The sequence below is a fragment of the Chelonoidis abingdonii genome, chromosome 1, assembly GCF_003597395.2.
Source record: "Chelonoidis abingdonii isolate Lonesome George chromosome 1, CheloAbing_2.0, whole genome shotgun sequence".
NCBI classification, from domain to species: domain Eukaryota; kingdom Metazoa; phylum Chordata; order Testudines; family Testudinidae; genus Chelonoidis; species Chelonoidis abingdonii.
The window spans coordinates 346,901,827-346,921,039 of NC_133769.1; the positions used below are offsets into that span (position 1 = coordinate 346,901,827).

Here is a 19,213-nt window from a genome sequence, read left to right on the forward strand (position 1 = left end):
ATTCAACCCAGGTGTCGCTCATCAGGGCTTCACCTGGTTACATTTCATGAGTGCGCAAAGTTTGTATATAAATTGGGGTTATAACACAAAGGAGTGAGATACATGCTATTTGGCATGAAAGGGCCAGTTACATGTATTAATATATCTAGAAAACCAAGTTAACAAATCCGTGCTCTCTCTGTGTTACATTCTAACCCAAGGCAAGACATAAGACAGTGTAAATATTAAAGAGCAGGACCTGTGTCATCCTACGTGTCTGTACAGCACCTAGCACAATAGGTCCTTGATCCTGATTAGGGTCTCTAGGCAATATCCTAGTACAAAATCTCATCATCATCATCAACAGAAATTAAAAAAAAGATTTCACATTATGGCAACCTGTGACAGAATGGCTGAGATTGTCAAAGGACTTACGGGAGCTGGACACCCATTTTAATGAATGGTAATCCCGCGTACAAATCTGCTACAGAGGTGTGAAAATCCACCCATACTCTTTACATTAAAAGTCTGAATGAAAGGCTGGGATACATACCTGCCAGTGGTATTCAAGGCCTGCCCTGTGAATTTATCATAGCCTTCAGGGCCGTAATTCCATAGCACACTTTCAGCAGCAATAAAATATCTTCTTTCCTGACCAGTCAACGAAGGCTGAGAAACATTTTTATGGCAGATCTGAACATTATACAGCCCCTTCATACCAGCTAAAATGTAGAAAAAAATCCACAAACAGTTCTTAAGACAGTGCAAGTTTCACCATTTCAGGCATCTCTTTGCACAAAGTTAATGTACATTAGCTTCAGTAGAGGAAGATGAACTACATGGACTGTGAGAAATGACAGATTGTTCAGATAAAATTATATTTTTAAAGAGTTCCCCAGTTTATATGGGGTTGAATTCTGCCACTGTTACTTGTATTTCACAGTAATACCATTGAAATCAAAGGGACTAGTCAGAGGCCTAGGTCCTCAAAGGTATTTATGTGCTTAACTCCCATTGATTTCAGTAAGGATGGCAGAATCTGGCCCTTAGGGTCTGGTCCTTTGAGGCACTGAGCACCTCCTAAAAGGTATGAAGTATCCTCACCTCTCACTGACTTCAGTAGGAATGGAGAGGGTGGGCAGCATCTTGTGGAAGGCACTCAGCACCTTACAGAATCGAGTCTTGATTGCCTGATCCAAAGTTCATAGAAGCCAGTGGGAGTCTCTGGATCAGACTCTGAGATTGTAACTTCTTTGAAACAGGGACTTTATCTTATATTAGGTTTGTACAGGGCCGGGACAATGAGACGTAGAGCCAATTGGGTACTTATGGGCTCTTGTGTAATACAAACAATACTTAATAATAATAGTAAGTTCTTTAACTCAAAGGCCTCTCACTGGCCTCCTAGAAACGCAGACCATTTTTATCAGATTTCTTTAAACAGAAAAAATATGAAATGTTTTACCTGATGTGACATCTTTTAAGTGTAAAAGAGTCTATATTAGGGGTGGGCAAACTACAGCCCATGGGCTGGATCTGGCCCTTCAGGGCTTTGGATCCGGCCCACAGGATTGCCACCCCTGTGGCGCTGTGAGAACTGTGCCACTCCCGGAAGCAACTGGCACCACGTCCCTGTGGCCCCTGGGGGAGGGGGGACAGAGGGCTCCGCGTGCAGCCCTTGCTTGCAGGAACCGCCCCCTGCAGCTCCCATTGGCCGGGAAAGGGGAACCGTGGCCACTGGGAGCTTTGGGGGAGGTATCTGCACATGAGGGCAGTGCATGGAGCCCTCTGCCTCTCCCTTGGGGCCACAGGGACGTGGTGCTGGCCACTCCCAGGAGCGGTGCGGGGCCAGGGCAGGCAGGGAGTCCCCCTGAAGCCGCTCAAGGTAAGCGGCGCTAGGCTGGAATCCGCACCCCAAGCCCCTCCTGCACCCCTCACCCCAACCCCCTGCCCTGAGCGCCCAACCCCCTGCCCTGAGCCCCCTTCCACACCCCATACCCTTCCTGCACCCCAGCCCCCTGCCCTGAGTCCCCTGCCGCATCCCGTACCCCTTCTGCACCCCAACCCCCTGCCTTGAGCCCCCAATCGCCTGCCCTGAGCCACCTGCTGCACCCCGCACCCCTTCTGCACCCCTGCCTTGAGCCCCGACCTCCTGACTGAGCTACCTACCGCACCCCAATCACCTGCCCTGAGCCCCCTGCACCTCTCTTGCACCCTAACCCCTTGCCCTGAGCCCCTTCCTGCACACCACACCCCCTCCCACACCCCAACCACCTGCCCGAGCCCTACATTCATGGCCCTGCATTCAATTTCCCCCTCTCAGATGTGGTCCTCAGGCCAAAAAGTTTGCTCACCTCAGTCTATATTCTACAAGACAGTGCATACAAAGGGCCTGACCCTGCATTCACTGCTCACCAAAAGCCCCAATATGCACCAAAAGTACTGAACTAGGGCTGGATCTGGCACCCCCTTCTTGTGTGAATCATCCTCACTCGCTGATGATTTGGCACCATATAGCTTTTTGTCAATGACTGAAATCGGACTCACAAGATTTATTTCATGAAATAAGTAAATGTAAGATGTTACTGTCCTGGGAAAATGTAGGCCCGCAATTCTACTTCTCCTCATTGAATTCTCTTTTTTAGTCTGAAACATGTACTATAAATTATCTAACTTGGCATCTTTCTGGAAGGATATGCCAGATCTGTATCATTGTACCTTGTAAATGTTCATTTACTTGACAGGTTAATAGCCACTTCCCAACATTCCCTGCAATCATTTCCACTGTAATGAAGGTTGCTGGAAATAGGTTGACGACATCTGCCCTGTGGCCTTTGTTAATGATGGTGTGGCCGTAGAAATACGCAGAGTGGATGTCTATCTCGTTACCTATTCCAATCAAATACCAGGACACGGATTCACCAGCACACATCTCCAAGTTGGGGAGATTTCCAAAAATGTAACCATTAATAGCTAAAAGCAAAACAAAACACAACCCATGAGATACAAAGGAGAAGCACAGATTGCTAATGACTCTTATTCAAAGAATGTAAATGCCTGGTCCTTAAAATAAACCCGCAGAATGTCCATGCTGAGAGCTATCCAAGGTAGGCAGTTAAAACCCCCCTCAAAAGTCTCCTTTTCCATTATGCCTACAAAAAACTTGACAACGGTTAGGCTGCTAATGTGCAGAGACCTCATACTGGCCAATATTGTTTCAGTATTTCTTTGTGCCCTCTCGTCTGTATCCATCTAGTCTATTCTTTCTTATACTTAGATTGTGAACTCTTTGGGGACAGGGACTATCTGTTTGGTTTATGTTCGTACAGCACTTAGCACAGTGGGGTCTTGGTCCATGACTAGTCACTACGATAAAACAGATATAAATAATTAATAGCATGTATTAGTTGCAGCTGAAGAACTGTTCCGAAAGGATGAGTGGCTGCTGCGACTGAAAAACAGAGGGTAAACATTGCGGCAATAGTTCCAGGTGGGAAAGAAGAAGGAGCACTTTAAAGTTAAGATCACAGGCCTGGGCATCAAGAGACCTGGATTTCTATCGCTACTTGTTGCAAACTTCCTGGGTGATCTTGGGAAGTCACTTAGGCTACGTTTTCACTGAAATCTGTAAATAAATGGCCTGATTTTGAAGTTAATGGACACTGTGGGTATGCAACACCTCTGAAAATCATAGAATAATAGAAATGTAAAGCTGAACAGGACCTTGAGAGGTCATCTAGTCCATCCTCAGTCCATCCCCCTGTGCTCAGAAAGGACCCAGTATACCTAGTCCATCCTTGACAAGCGTTTTGTCTAACCTGTTCTTAAAAGCCTCTATTAATGGGGATTCCACATTTCCATTAACTTCAATATCCGGCCATTTATTTAGGTGTGTAAATATGGATTTAGGTGCCTAACTGAGGGCACTCAGATTTGGAAATGGTTAAGTTAATCTCTCTCTACCTCACCTTCTCCACAAGTAAAGGGACTGCAGTGCCACAGCTAACTTCATTAGACCAGATCTGCTGCTGATACAAAGGGCTGTAGTTCCACTGACTGCAATAGTGCAATGCCAATTTATACTAGCTGAGGATCTGGCCCATTATTTGTAAAGCACTTTTGAGCTTTGGACACTCACCACTTCCAGTAGTGTTTTTATGCAGTACATCTCACAAAGCTTTACGAAAGGTCAGTCTCATCATTTCTCTTTTGCAGGTGGGGAAACTGAGGCACCCAGGGGTTAAGCCGTTTGCCAAAGTTCAAATAGCAAGCCAGTGGCAGAGATGGACACAGGAGCCAGGCTTCCTTCCTCAGATCCTGTGCCCTACATACCATGCTGCTTATAGACTTGAGGGGAGGCTTGCTGTAAGTACAATGGGTTAAAAGTCTGGCCCACCCTCAGCCTTTCCAATAAACAGAGAAAGGAAAGACATCTAAAAAGCATCTATAAGGAACAGCAATATATTACAGACATGAAAACAGTCTAGTCGCTACTGCATGACAAGGTTGTACTTGATAGTGACTGCTCACCATGCATTTTGTTGCTGTTCTTGAAACCTTCATCCTCTTTGTCAACTGTGGTTGGGTCCAAGCAGAAAGCTTTTATATTTGCATCAATGTACCAGCTGAGATTTTCGTCTACAATATTATACATCAGGGCAAAGCCTTTAGCAGCATCAGTGCTCTGTATCGAGGAGTCATCTAAACTTCCTAAACAGCAAACAAACAGGAAAGTACTAAAAAATAAACACCTGTAAACAAAAACGATTATTTAGAAGCCAAAACAGGCAGAGGGGCATTCTCAGTATTTTCAGCTCTGTACCTTTTTTACAAACCAGCAATGGTCCGATTAACCCAGAACTGATATCTCGAGGTGTATCAATGTGTGAATGGTAAATCCAAGTCAGGCAGGTTGGGTCTGCCAAAGTGGGGGCATATTCTTTCTTCACTGGCCATGTATATGTATAATTTCCACCAGGAACAACAATATCATCCTCTTTGTTTTTGCCACTTGTTCCATCTGGGTAGAGGGCACCTAATGTAAGAAAAAGGGAGTTTAAGGCCAAACATATTGGGAAAATGGGTTACCCTAGATAAGGATGGAATTTCTTCTGTTTGTTACATTTTTTGGAAATAACTTAACAAAGTATTTCACAAACAGACCAATGACAGCAGCAATTGCAAACACAGAATCATTTACAAATCGAGACTTAATTCTGAGCATAGCTTCCAGAATAAAAAGCCATCACAATATTATTAAGTATAATTTTCAAAAGACATCATGTCTGGTAACATTGATTTACACCTGATCTGTTTTGAGAGGTTGCCTCTACAGATCAGAGAATAAAAGGTAGAAGCATACACAGTGCAGAAAGACACACTGTCTGTCTGCTTCCATGCTAGTTCCATGCTAGTAGCTGTGCCTGCTGCTGCTAGTACAAAAATCTGCACAAGCTACCTAAGACATCTGCGATGGCAGCTCTTCAGCTGACAGAAGGACTGGCCCATGCACCTGGCTCCCACACCCAGATGCCTGCATATGCTCCCATGAAACATCCTATTCCCAGCCATTTAATTTGGGATATTTAAATCTGAGGCTTTGGCCTAGCCTGTTATCACAGATGTGATTTACAGAGGCACAATCCAGACTAATAAGTAGCTGTGTAACCTAGGGTGCCCTTTAGAAGTAATGGTCCATCAGCCTTGTTTACACCTTGCTGAGCTGTCAGCCTGCCCTTTGTCTCTGAGAAACTGGTTAAGTCACTCCCCAGACTTAACTGGAAAACATACTTTTAGTCATCTCAAGTTATGTTTGTAACTTCACATATACAATGCGGCTATGTGCATTTTGCCATGGTATTACTCATCAGCAAATTATGATTTTTTAAATGATGCCTCACATCGCATACCTCACCCAAACATTATTACAATAGTACGTAGGGTGTGAGCACAGGGTATATTCTGTTGCAACAGATAGGGGCCATTTTCAAAATTTAGTACGGAGTTGGATTTTGAATTCAAATACTTTCAAGATTTGGGGTGTTGGGTGGGGAGTTTTGATTCAGGCCCATTTGTACCCACAGTTGCTAAAAAGTTCACAAAACTCAGAAAACTTTTTGGTGACCCTGGCACAACGTTGAGGTTTCATGATAAAAGTTTTGTACACGTTGTTCCACTGTGATACAGAAACAGCCTCTAGCTAAACTCAGCATCTTGCAGTTTCTCACTGGAATTGTCCAAAGAAGCCAGGTCAGGTCTCACACACTTCTGTGATGCTGAATCTGAATGATTTTCTTTCAGTTATAAATAAGTGGCAACTAGAGCTGTCAAATGATTAAAAAAATAGTCGCATTTAATTGTGAGATTAAAAAATGGTTCTGATTAGTGGTAATTTTAAACACACAGTAACAGAATACCAAAGTAAATTTACTATAAATATTTTTGGATATTTTTCTACATTTTCAAATATATTGATTTCAATTACATAGAATACAAAGTGTACAGTGCTCACTTTATATTATTTTTATTACAAATATTTGCACTGTAAAAAAGATAAAAGAAATAGTATTTTTCAATTCACTTCATAGTTCAGCCACAAATGATTGAGCTTGGTGCAGAAATTACTAGGTGATATTGTATGACGTGTGTTATGCAAGAGGTCATACTAGGTGATTGTAATTATCCCTGCTGGCCTTAAAATTGTTGAAAATGTTGATGACGGAGGTGAGGAGAAAATGCACACAGCATGTAATTTTGCATTCTAACCAATATCCGTCCTTGTGCAAATGACATCACATGTTATAGCCCCACAAAGAGCTATAGAAGCTTAGTCATTTGCCCCTGGGAGTTGTGTATATATAGAGAGAACACATCGCTGGAGCCAAGATCTCTCATATGGACTAGAGAGGAGGATTTAGACTGTCTCACATTTTTACTAAGAAAAGCAACCAAGGCAGGAAGAAGCTATTTTTCTAAAAATGAAAAACATCATAAATGAGAACTTTCCTTTTTTAAGTTACTGGTTAATGATACTGGCCAGTTTATTAGGAACTGATACAAAGTTCATTAAGGTCAATGGAAAGTTCCCCATTCACTTCAATCAGCTTTGGACCAGTCCCTTATCCAGTATATTCACTGCACAAAGGGAAGGGAGTAGTAAAAGAGAAATGAGACAGAACAAAAATGCTTATTTATTTATTATTTGCATGAGTGCGGCACCTACGAGTCCCAGTCATCGACCATTGTGCTAGGTGCTGTGCAAATACAGAACAAAATGATAAATTGCAAGCTCTTTGGGGCAGGGACTAAATATAAGAAATAAGCAAAGAAATAAGCAAAGACAGGGGAATACAAGGAAACAATGAGACAATATCGCTGAAACAGACAAGGCAGATAACGGGGGGGGAGGGGGAAGAGGTATAACACATAAATAGAGTGAATAATGTGATGGTGGCAAACATGAGGTTAGCGTCATAGGGTTTTTTGGGGTGGGTTGGTGGTAGGAGTTACTTAGGAACAGAAAGAAAAGGAGAGGCAGCAGAGTAAGGAGGACAGGGCAAGGGAGGAGAGGGCAGAAAGGGCATGTGTAGAGTGAAGCTGAGAACTGGTTTTTACCTTCAGAATCTTTGTAGTAGAAGAGACCATGTGGATGCAGAGAATATGGACGGAAAGCAAAGTTCTTTAAGTGAACAACAAAGATATCCTCTTCTTGAGCCTTCATGACTGGACCAAGGAATCCCAGCCAGGATGGCTTGGGGATCTCCTGCGTGTAGGTACCATCTGTGAACTCTTTATAAACAGCTTTCTTATAAATACGTCCTATTCTGTTGGCACCTCTCTTCACAAACTCACTCGCATGTCTATAGAATGGAGGGGGAAATAGTTTAAAGACAGAAATACTCTGTTTTTAAAGTTACACAAAAGTTGGTGCTTGCTATTCATGCAAGTGGTTTCACTAAAGTCAGGGAGACCAATCAGAGCTACTCAACCCGAATAAAGGCTGAGGAGTCAGCTCCTACACTACTGTACTACATTGATGAAAGTTTCCCCCTATGCAACAGTAGTTGTCATGCTATCAGGGCTGGCCTTAAGCACAAGCAAGACAAACAACTGCTTGAGGTCCTGCCATTTAGGGGTTTCTGTGTAGTGCCAGAAGCTCATCACTCAATTCCCACTTCGACAAAAAGACCAGAAGGAAGAAAGTCCACAGCTTAATCTCCAGCTGCTCAGGAGGCCCATAAAAGCAAGCAAGCAAAGCACAGTCCCCACTCTAGCACTGGGAAAAGAGGATGAATTAATTCAGGCACCAGTTTAATAGATTTCGTAGATTTCAAGGCCTGAAGAGGCCATTATGATCATCTGGTCTGACCTCCTGCATAACACAAATTAAACAACCTCAGCAATAATTTCTCCTTCAAACCTATAACTTCGATTTGTTCTGTGGATGAGAATAGGAGGATGAGAGACCTGAATTACAACTCCCATGAAGCACTGCAGCAATATTTACAAATTGAAATATTTGAGGGTTTGGCTCAAATTTTTCAATATTTTAATTTCTGCCAAACAATCCAAATTTTGCAAGGAAAAAAAACACAATTTTTGACCAAGTGGGTTACAGAAATCTAAGAATATTGTGTCAATCCAGTTACCTTTAGCAGCCAAAAATGATGTCTAATTAACAAGAACTATTTTCCATAAAACCATATTAATTAGCTTTAATTATGCTATCTTTTACATTTTTATTGAGTGCATCCCATATAAGCCTTTCCATGATTTTGCCCAGAATCTGTGCTAAGGTAACTGGCCTGTTAGTTTCCCAGGTCATCTGATTCACTGCTTTTAAAACACTGGAACAACATTAGCTTTTTCTAGTTCTCAGGAACTTTCCTAGTGTTCCATGATTTGTTAAAAACCATCATTCATTTTAGAGTGCTCCTTGGCCAATCTTTTACTACTCTTCTGTGAAAGTTATTTGATCCTGCAAATTTAAACATGTTTAACAGTTGCTGTTTAACATCCTTCATAGCTACTGATGGAATAGAAAGTATTTCATTATCGCTGAATAATATCATCCTTCTTTTTAAATATAGAACAGAAGCATATGTTGAATATTTCTGCCTTTTCTACATCATGATTGATAATTTTATCATCTTTGTCTAGATCGAACCTAATACCATTCATTGAAACTAGGGGTAGCATCAGACCTCCAGCATATGTCCTACAGACTGAAATCTCCCACAATAACATAATTTTTCTTTCAACACATTGTACATAGATGTGTAAAGAACTGCTCATCTGTTCCTTCATCTGATTTGAGGTTTATAGCAGACCCCTGGTAGTGCCCATCCTGTGATTTATCAGTTATTTCATGATGCATAAACATTTCAGATCCCATCCTTGTGAACTATCTGTAACTCTAAAGCCAGTAATGGTATCTTTAATGTAAAGTACCACCACCCCTATTCTCTTCTATCCATTCTTTCCTTTCTGAATAGAATGTATCTAGTGATTTTGACATACCAGTCACATGAATGATCCCATCAGGTTTCAGTAAGACCAGTCTTATCAAATTTCTTTTAATAAATTAGTATTTTTAATTCCTCTTTTTTATTATCCAGGGTGCTATCATTGGTGTGTAAACAACTGAAGAATTTCTTCTCTTTATATCCTTTGATGCCTTGATTTTTTACATTCATGGTATCTTGAGTATGAGTTTTATGCTTGACCTGATTGTGTTTTCCTTCTTAGCACCCTGTCCTGTAGATGCTAGTTTAAAATTCTCCTACCTACTCTAGTTGGTCTGCTACTCAGAAGATTGGTTCCCATTCTATTCAGATGGAGATAGCTCAAGTCACCCTCCTCTGCCCTTAGGTAGACCAATGTTCCATAAAACCAGACTGATCTATTTTATACCACGTACTCAGCCAACAGTTTATGTCCAGCATCTTCTTGCTGTCTGTCTTCTCTCATTCACAGGAAAGGAAGGATCCCCGAGAAGATCATCAGACCTTTCCTCTTCTTTCTAAGATCCTGGATGCTTTCGATGTTCCATGAAGCAGTGTCATTCATGCCAATATACATCATCATAGGGAGGTGGTGGAATCTCCATCCTTAGAGGTTTTTAAGACCAGGCTTGACAAAGCCCTGGCTGGGATGATTTAGTTAGTGTTGGTTCTGCTTTAAGCAGGGAGTTGGACTAGATGACCTCCTGAGGTCTCTTCCAGCTGTAATCTTCTATGATTCCATGATAACCAATGGGTTCTTGCCCACAATCTTCAGAATCCCATCCAGTTTTTCGGTGATGTGTATGGTCTTGCTGTCCTTCTGTCCCCTGCAGAATGTCTTGTCCATTCTCCTTAATATCAAGTCCTCATTGAGGTTTGTCTGTGGTCTTCATTTGGGTATGCTTGACATTCTCAACAGCTAGGCTGAGCATCCATCCACAGGTGTGTCCAGTGGAGATCCCTGTTCTTTCCTTTCAGCTGAATCTTCCAATATATTCTTTGTGGCTTCTGCATGAACTGCCTGAAAGTGATTAGATACCTCTACATGCATTGAATTTCACCCTAGTCCTCTTTCTTCTGGTGGGTACAGATTGCCCATCTGCTTCTAGCTGCGTAAAATCCTGCTTCTCTGTCTTTGCTTGGTTACAAACAGCTAATTCTTCTCTCTGTTTTCCACTCTCTTCTGTTTCCTGGAAACCTATTCATTCTACTGATAGATCTGCAGTGGTGCTGCCTCAGTCTGGCTGTCCAACAGAGCTTTTGCTTCTCTAAGGCTAAACAGGCTCACTAGCTGCCTTTCCAGATCTTGACTCTTTTCTTCCAATACAGCCATCACCTTGCACTTTTTGCAAAGAGCATCTCTTTCTTCAGGCAGGACCACAACATGGCACATCCCTTGCAAATCATGATAACGTTCCATCATTGGCAATCCCTTGATGGGTATGTAGAGTTGTCCCTGTAGACAAAAATTTCTATACTCCCTGTAGAATAAATATCCTACATTTCCTCCTGCAAACATGCTCAGGAACTTCCCTATTAGCCTCTCTTGTTTGTCTGCACAGGTATTTGCTTGGAAACTGACTGCCACTAGTAGTCCAATTGACTTCAGTTAGACCATTCACTTATTTAAAGTTATGCACATGCTTAAGTGCCTTGCTAAATCAGGCTCTAAGGCCTTGTTCAGACTCTGGCAGCTTGGGCTCTATGCAAATCCCTTAGACCATCTCTGATTTCATTTTCCCAATTTATCATTTCTAGCAATTCTTAAGCCCCAGCAGGCAACTTCTGCTTACACACATGGATGGAGGAGGAGAATGTAACTTCAAGGAGTTATCAAAAGGTAACAAACTGCAGCCTTTTAGAGTTATTACTGATTTAATTTCAGCTTCCCATTCCCTCATAAGTGCTATAATTGATATATTAATTCCAAAAGAAATTGTAGAGTAGAACGCTACAGCAATAAATATTCCACCCTGAGGACATTACAACTAGTCATGCTGATACTCAGGCCATACAGTAAATGTTTATGAGTTAAGTGTAATGTCAACACCTATTTTGCCCATCAGTCACAAAGGGTATTTTGCCAAGGATTGTCACCTTAAATGATATTTATGTTGCCTTTGATCTTCAAAGTCATAATACTTGATTTAAGATTGGCAAGTTTAACAATCACAGGATAGGAACCATCTGTTAACTCACAGTGAAACAACTGCACCAGGACAGATATGTATTAAACAGGCATTTACATGGGAGGAGTTTTGAGTATGCAAGTGCTCAGCATGAGGACCTTAATTTGTTAGCATTTTTCTTATATAAATGTCAACTTTGATTGCAGCAAAAATTATCTGGATTTCAAGTTATGCTGTTCATTGTAGCTATCATAGTGAAGAGTACCATAGAAAACCGTAAGAGAGAGAGACCTTGGCCATGACAAAAAACAAGACTAGCCCAGTATCGCTATAATAGCTTCTGGAGATATGGAGCAAGATTCCTCTCTGATGCAATTCCAATGGCCCTTTGAGTTTATGCTGTCAGTTGACGTTACAGTGACCTCCACTGAAATGTCAACATTTGTCATTATTATATATTATTTATATTCCCATAGCACATAGGAGCCCCAGTCATGGACCAGAGCCTCATTGTGCTAGGTGATGTACAAAGAACTAACAGACAGTCTCTGCCCCAAGGACTAAAGCCCAAGCTCTGGGACCCTCTACCCTCACGGGGCCTCAGAGCCCAATCTTGATTTAGTCCTAAGTGGAGCACAGGATCTGGTCCATGATATTAATATAGGTCAACTGCTCAACAGCAGCAACCATAATATAATTAAATTTAACATTTTTGTGGTGGAGGGAATACAAAAGAAGCCCACCATAGTAGCATTACCCTTCAAAAAGGGGAACTATACAAAAGTGAGGAAGCTTGTTAAATGGAACAGTCACAAGGGTGAAATGCCTGAAAGCTGCAAGGAAAGTTTTTTAAAACATCATAACAGAGTCTCAAATTAAATGTATACCCCAAATTAAAAAAAACAGTAAGTGGACCCAAAAAATGCCACAGTAGCTAAAGAACAGAGTAAAAGAGTCAGTTAGAGGCAAAAAGGCATTAAAATTGGACATGAAATCCTACTAAGGAAAATAGAAAGGAGCATAAATTCTGGTAAGTCAGGTGTAAAAGTATAATTAAGCAGGCCAAAAAGAAATTGAAGTGCAACTAGCAAAAGTCTCAAATTAACAGCAAAAAGTTAATTAATCCTGCCTGCCTGCCAAAAAATCAGTGGGGCCACTGAACAATCGAGGCAGTAAAGGAGCACTCAAGAAAGACTAGGCCATTGCAGAAAATCTAAATTAATTCTTTGCCTCAGTCTTCACTGCAGAGGATGTGAGGTAGATTCTCACACCTGAGCCGTTCTTTTTAGGTGACAAATCTGAGGAACAGTCTCAGATTGTGGTGTCAATAGGAAGTTTCGGATGAACTGTTAAATTAAAAAATAATAATGAAACTGCAGAGCTACTAACTGTGGTATGTAACTTAAATTAGCTTCTGTAACAGAAAGCCGAACTTCAGTACCAGGCAAACTGCGTGAAACTGTAGGAAAGAACAGAATGATCAAACACACAGGTCAACACAATTTGTTGGGAAAAAGTCACATGGCCTGTGTAAAGGCTTCACCAATCTCTTAGAATTGTCTAAGGGGGTCAACAAACGTGAATAAGGGTGATTCAGCAGATATAGTGTACTTGGACCTTCAGAAAGCCTTTGACAAGGTCCCTCACAAAAGGCTCTTAAGCAAAGTAAGCCGTCATGGGATAAGAGGGAATGTCCTTTCATGGATCAGTAACTGGTTAAAAGATAGAAACAAAGGGTGGGTGTAAATAGTCAGTTTCAGAATGGAGAGAGGTAAATAGTGGTGTCCCCCAAGGATCTGTACTGGGAACAGTGCTGTTCAACATATTCATAAATCATCTGGGAAAATGGGGTAAACAGCAAGGGCATAATTTTCAGATGATACAAAATTACTCAAGATAGTTAAGTCCAAAGTAGACTGCAAAGAGTTACAAAGGGACTTCACTAAACTGGGTGACTGGGCAACAAAATGGCAGATGAAATTCACTATCAATAAATGCAAAGTAATGAATATAGCAAAATATAATCTTAACTATACATATAAAATGATGGGGTCTAAATTAGTTGTTACCACTCAGGAAAGAGATGTTGGAGTCATTGTGGATAGTTCTCTGAAAACATCCACTCAATGTGCAGCAGCAGTCAAAAAAGCAAACAGAATGTTAGGAACCATTAGGAAAGGTACAGATAATAAGACAGTAAACATCATAATATAACTATATAAATCCATAGCACACCCACACCTTCAATACTGCATATATTTCTGATTGCCCCATCTCAAAAAAGATATATTAGAAATGGAAAAGGTACAGAGAAGGGCAACAAAAATGATCAAGGGTCTGGAACAGCTTCCATATAAGGAGAGATTAAAAAGACTAGGACTGTTCAACTGGGAAAAGAGATGACTAAGGGACGATGTGATAGAGGGCTACAAAATCACAAATGGCATGGAGAAAGTGAGTAAGGAAGTTTTATTTACCCCTTCACATAACATAAGAACCAGGGATCACCAATGAAATTAATAGGCAGCAGGTCTAAAAACAAACAAAGGGAAGTACTTCTCCACACAACACAAAGTCAACCTGTGGAACTTGTTGCCAGGAGTGCTGTGAAGGCCAAAACTAGAACTGTGTTAAAAAATATTTAGATAAGTTTATGGAGGATAGGTCCATCAGTAGCTGTTAGCCAAGATGGTCAGGGATGGAACCCCATGCTCTGAGTGTCTCTAAGCCTCTGACTGCCAGATGCTGGGACTGGATCACAGGGGATGGATCACTTGATAATTGCCGTTCTTTGAAGCAGCTGACATTGGCCAGTGTTGGAAGACAGGATACTGGGCTAGATGGACCATTGGTCTGGTCCAATATGACAATTCTTATGTTCTTAGGGCTGAGCTGAGTGAGAATTCAGGCCAGCTTTGAAGACCAGCTAGCTTCAAAATGAACATTCCCTAAGTTGTGTGCACTAGCTCCTTTAAAGAGAACCAGTTTAGGTTGCCTCCTCTATGTCTTAGATTCCCCATCAGTAAAACTGGGGTAATAATACTTACCTGTCTACATCAGAGGGATGTTGTGAGGATTAATCAGTCAAGGTTTGAAAATGAAAATGACAGTGTATAGTAAGTACTAAGCATTATTATTTGCAGAACACTACCTTTTCAAAGAGTACTGCCCTGTTGTCCATGTCATCTGAAATGGCATGAATCCAAAGGTTTTATGGGACTGGATTATCCTGCAAGGCTTAATACCTTTAGCAATCAATTTCTTATTTAAAAGATTTAACAATTACTCTTAGGAAGTAATGTCCTGTAAAAATTAGACTACAAAAATAAGCAAAGAGTTAACTTAAAATCCTTAACAAAAAGTTTCTCTGTCTTTGAAATAGGTATGTGAATTAATGTCACTGACTTTAAAGTACCTGCAACCAAATTCAGAGAGTCCTGTGCATGAATGGGCATCCTGCTCCAAACAGCAAACTGTACAGGTTAGTATTCAAATAGTCCCAAGGGCAGACAGCAAAAATATCATTAACATTACATTCTGCAGGATGGATACAAACTCTTCCTGGTGTGTGTGAGATTTATAAATATCTGCACCTCATCTGAAGTTAAATTCCTTTCATTAGAGTTCTTCCATCTTAGGAATGAGAGCAGGGAAGCAATCCTCTGCTATCTTGAGCAGGGAAGTGAGAAATTCCAATATGTAACACAACTGCAGTAGCCTTCCCAGTGAAAGATTTGGCCACCCTACTCCCTTCCAAATAACAAACTCTGAAATATATTCACATGTGGAAAACAAGCCACCACCATGCAGTCTAGATATGTGTAATGACTCTCTTGATAACCCTAGGCAACAAAACCTGGGGCCTCCTGAACTAATTGCACAACCTCTCCGCTTGAGCAAAAACACAAAGCCCTTTCTTGCCTCAGTACTGTAGCAGACTCATATTATTTATGAATCAGTCACAGCAGGGGGAAATGTAACAGACAATCAACAATGGGCTGTACCTGTGAAGCTCTTGTGAAACTAGTAGAAAACAACCTCATTGTGTTTCTTAAGTTTGGATGCCCATTAGCAGAGTGGGGTGAAATGGCTGCAATACAGTTCTAAGTACTCAAGTACTGAACATTTTGTTGCTAAATCAAAACTGGTCCTGTTTTCCCAAAATGCTCACAGGAACATGGGACCATTTTCAGTTCTATCACCCCGGCACTATTATTTTTGCTCACTAAAATGTCAGTAATTTTGTGAGTGAAGAAGAGTCCACTTTTCTGTGAAGTTGCTGTTTGATAGTTTTATAGTTTTGCAGTCAAACTACTGTTTTACAAAATTCTGCAAAATGGAGAGAATTCTGGAAGTGTGAATGAATTTGCACAACATTTTCTTCAAAAGTTTGAACACTTTCATTTGTTAGTCATTCCTCTTTTACCAGAAACAGTGATTAGAGTGTTATGCCATTTCTTCACTCCTTCTCTGTAACCATCACATCCATGCTAAAACAAAGTTATAAGTCCATTTTTTTTCACTTGCTAATACTGCATTTTTGATACTTTTATGGTAATTATTTGTAAAATTGCATATGTCTTCCACCTAAAGTTATTTAAAAAAATACTTTTCTTATATTGCTTGAGACTTTTCAAACTGTCATGAATATATCTCTAGGGATGTAGGGAACAATCCTGTATTGGCTTGGCATTGCCTAGATAGCTTTTCCACAGATCTTTTCCATCTCTAACTTCTACAACAGCACAAAGTTCTGAACTGGCATCGCGGTTTACTAGTGTGGACTCCTACACCTGGGCAGAATCCTGTTTTCTCCCAAGCCCTACTCACATCCCTGTGCATAGTCCCACACCTGCTCTCTAGAGTAGGGGGAGGGTCCCTTAACTTTCTTAATAAAACTAAAACTTTAATATGTCCCCATGTGGACTTCAATAAACACACAATGTTCAAAATTATAGCCGGTACACCAATTCCCAGGGCCTCAGGGATGCCTGCTCCTCTAGAAGTCTTTCATGGAGTGTAATGGATGGAGAATCAAGCTTAGCTGTGTGTGTAAGAAGAATATACACATCACAATACTATGGTCACAGCTCAGCAAGATACTTAGGCACATGCCTAAATTTAAGCACTGACTTCCGTGGCGCCCTGAACCCAGGCCTATATGTGCAGTATACAGTACGTTTGTATGGACCATCTTCTTCTCATCCCACTTGTACATGTGTTTTTGAATCTTGAATAAGTCTTTCCCATCTCTAACTTCTGTGGTTCCACGTAGAATCATAAAAATGTGGAGTTGGAAGGGACTTTGAGAAGTCATCAAGTCCAGCTTCCTGCACTCAGCCAGCACCAAATAAACCTAGCCCATCCCTGACAAATGTTTGTCCAGTCTCTTCTTAAAAACCTCCAATAATGGGGATTTCACAACCTCCTTGGAAGCCTGAATTTATCTACCTATATAGTTAGAAAGATTTTCGTAATATCTAACCTAAATCTCCCTTGCTGCAGATTGTGCCCATTCCTTCTTGTCCTACTTTCAGTGGCCATGGAGAACAATTCATTACAGTCCTTTATAACAGCCCATAACATATCTGAAGACTCTTATCAGGTCTCTCCTTGCTTTTGTTTTCTCGAGTTAACATGCTCAATTTTTTAACCTTTCCGCATAGGTTAGGTTTCCTAAACTTCTTCTTGCTCTCCTTTGGAATCTCTCCAATATGTCCACATCTTTCCTAAAGTGTGATGCCCACAACTGGACACAGTATTCCAGCTCAGGCCTCACCAGTACCAAGCAGAGCAAAAAAAAATACCTACTGTGTCTTTCTTATCATATCTCTGTTAATACACTCCAGGACATTAGCTTTCTGTGCAACCGCAACACATTCTTGAATTTTATTCAGTTAGTGATCTGCTATAACCCCTGGGTCCTTTGCAGCAGCAATATTACCACCTAACCAGTTATCTCCCATTTTGTACTTGTGCGTCTGTTTTTTCCTTCCTAAGTGCAGTACTTTGCATTTGTCCTTATTGATTTCAGATCAGTTGTTCCAATTTGTCAAATTTCACCAGTTTACAAAAGATTCTCTTCAGTTTTCATTGTGGAAAAGCTGTGCTTAGTGGTGGCAGAACGTCAGCTTGGGCCAGCGCCCACAGAAATACACCTCTACCTCAATATAACGTGACCCGATATAACACAAATTTGGATATAATGTGGTAAAGCAGCACTCCGGGGAGGTGGGGCTGTGCACTCTGGTGGATCAAAGCAAGTTCGATATAATACGGTTTCACCTATAACACGGTAAGATTTTTTGGCTCCCCAGGACCTGATTTCCCACACGAATTCTTGTAAAGCAAAGCTGCAATAAAAAAACCCTTTTAATCCTTTTTGAGAACTGTCAACACCTGAAATTCACCCTTCAATAAACATCACAGCACACATTCAGTGCCTGCACTCCACCCCTATTTTATCAGTAATAAGAGAGATAAGTCATTTTAGACAACAGCAGAGGCCTGATCCAACTCCCATTCAATTCAGTGGGAGTCTCTCCACTGACTTGAATAGAAGTTATATCCAGCCTTAAATGTATATTGCAGCCACACTAGCAAAAGTTTGTTGTTTTTTTAACTAAAGTTCAGTGACGGCACAAACTTAAGACATTTTAAGACATCGGTGACCTAAGGATTTTTCTTTTGAGACATCATGAGATCTGATTTACCAGAAATCTGAGGGACTTACTCATCTTCTGTGAGGCTTTGTCCTGTAATCAGATTCTTCCCAGTTGGTGCATAGTCCCAGTTCTCCTCCACAATCCCAACATAATAGGTTCTGGTAGTTGCTTCTACTAACACAAACAGCCAAAGGAATTTAAGAGCCAGCATGCAGCCACCATACAACACAGAAGGCATCTGTAGGTGTAATTGCAACTCAGGCAGACAGCGTGCAGCAGAGATGGCTCACCCCTCCCTCCCCTTAGCTCTCAACAAGTTATAAATAAGGAACGGACAAAGCAAAGCTCCTCCTATTCAGCAGTTTGGGGCTGGGATAGACAAGAAAGCTTGTGCAAGCAAAACAGGCCCATTGAGGGGGTTGCTATGGTGACAGGACTTTTGCCAGCCCTTCAATGAATGTGTAACTGGCTTATTTTTGTTTGCCTTTCAGGCTATAACAAATCAGTGTTTTGGGAAGTTTGGATGCTTATTAGTCCTTTTTCCACTTTTACCAGAAAGTGTGGTTTGTAATGTTAGGACAGGTTTTTTTGGTCCTCATCACATCCACATATATATATTTTTAAATATTTGCTTTTCATCATTTCTTTAGACCTTTTAATCTAGACTCTTGGACTTTGCTTAGTAACTTTAAGTCACTAGAAATTAGGGTGACCAGGTAGCAAGTGTGAAAAATCAGGACAGAGGGTGAGGGGGTAATAGGCGCCTATATAAGACAAAGCCCCAAATATCAGGACTGCCCCTGTAAATCAGGACATCTGGTCACCCTACTAGCCACTGCACAGTTGAGAACAATCCTAGTTTTCATAGGGTGGATGTTCAGCACTTTCTAAACATCAGGCCCCTTTAAATTTTTTCAAGTTGGACCCCTAAAAAATG

General features: G+C 41.1%; 1 protein-coding gene across 1 annotated transcript in view; it reads right to left on the reverse strand.

The window, feature by feature from the left end:
• HEPHL1 (hephaestin like 1) overlaps positions 1-18,568 on the reverse strand; it is a 57,157-nt gene extending 38,589 nt beyond the window's left edge. Inside the window, exons 1-6 of the mRNA XM_075061731.1 lie at positions 18,345-18,568; positions 7,594-7,838; positions 4,802-5,014; positions 4,510-4,689; positions 2,698-2,952; positions 533-701 (exon numbers count right to left, since the gene is read on the reverse strand). Of these exons, the coding sequence (XP_074917832.1) occupies positions 533-701; positions 2,698-2,952; positions 4,510-4,689; positions 4,802-5,014; positions 7,594-7,838; positions 18,345-18,514 (1,232 nt within the window). The 5' untranslated portion in view covers positions 18,515-18,568. The remainder of the gene's footprint in view (positions 1-532; positions 702-2,697; positions 2,953-4,509; positions 4,690-4,801; positions 5,015-7,593; positions 7,839-18,344) is intronic.
• Positions 18,569-19,213: the final 645 nt, after the last annotated feature.